The sequence below is a fragment of the Octopus bimaculoides genome, chromosome 13 (assembly GCF_001194135.2).
Source record: "Octopus bimaculoides isolate UCB-OBI-ISO-001 chromosome 13, ASM119413v2, whole genome shotgun sequence".
In the NCBI taxonomy this organism is placed as follows: Eukaryota; Metazoa; Mollusca; class Cephalopoda; order Octopoda; family Octopodidae; genus Octopus; species Octopus bimaculoides.
In genome coordinates this window covers 46629067-46630115 of record NC_068993.1, presented here as the reverse complement: position 1 = coordinate 46630115, position 1049 = coordinate 46629067, and the positions used below count along the sequence as shown (strand labels likewise).

Here is a 1049-nt window from a genome sequence, read left to right as displayed (position 1 = left end):
CTCAACGTATTCGGCATCTCAACGTATTCGGCACCTCAACGTATTCGGCACCTCAACGCATTCGGCACCTCAACGCATTCGGCACCTCAACGTATTCGGCACCTCAACGTATTCGGCATCTCAACGTATTCGGCATCTCAACGTATTCGGCACCTCAACGTATTCGGCACCTCAACGTATTCGGCACCTCAACGTTTTCTATGACTCTTATGATAAGGAAATATAATAAGGAAATTTATATGTGTATAAAAACGCATCGAGTCGGGCTCTGAGGGACTTCATCGGACAATCGGATACGTGTTTCAGCGTGGTTGGATTTCCCCAGTAACAAATATAATTTCAATCGTCTATTCTCTCAACGGAACTTCTGTTCCTATATATAAAATGCAGAAAATGCATTTAATCTTTATTTATACGAAGGTAAATTCCGATTGGGGAATGGATGGTATAAGAGATTTTGTTACTGAAGAAGAGCACTCGCACTTCAGTAACACTGCGTGGATAATTATATTATAATCGATAATGTACATTCCTTTTCATAAATAACATACAAAAACGTTGTGGAAAAGGGTGTATATTGCTGTTATTTATTATACCGACCGAGAGAGATGGAAGTCAACTCCAGTGAGATCGGAACTAAGGACGTTGAGCCTTGAATATAATTGCATTAAAACTTTACCGTGTCTACCAATCATCACTCAAGTATTATTAAATAATAAAAAACAAGTTTTCTCTACATACGGACAATATTTCCTGTAGTATTCTTCTCTTGTAATTTCATTTTGTTCCTGCTGCATGAATAAGCGTCTCCCTTTCTCGAAGAGCAACTGAAATTCCTTTAATTCATTCTTTGAATTATTGTTAAATAGATTCATTATATTTTGTAAGAAACATGGCATATCCTCAAGCAAAACTGAAACAAATTGAAGGTAAGTACTGTAAATTACCGTTTTATTTAGGGTTTCTTTAAATCTTGAGTTAGTACATAAATATATTTGTGTGTGTGTGTGTGTGTGTGTGTGTGTGTGTGTGTGTGTGTGTGTGTGTGT

General features: G+C 37.1%; 1 protein-coding gene across 1 annotated transcript in view; it reads right to left on the bottom strand.

Moving 5' to 3' along the window:
- Positions 1 to 1049, bottom strand: part of LOC106869700 (uncharacterized) — a 29881-nt gene that overhangs the window by 4780 nt on the left and 24052 nt on the right. Inside the window, exon 8 of the mRNA XM_014915541.2 lies at positions 742 to 913. Within this exon, the coding sequence (XP_014771027.1) occupies positions 742 to 913 (172 nt within the window). The remainder of the gene's footprint in view (positions 1 to 741; positions 914 to 1049) is intronic.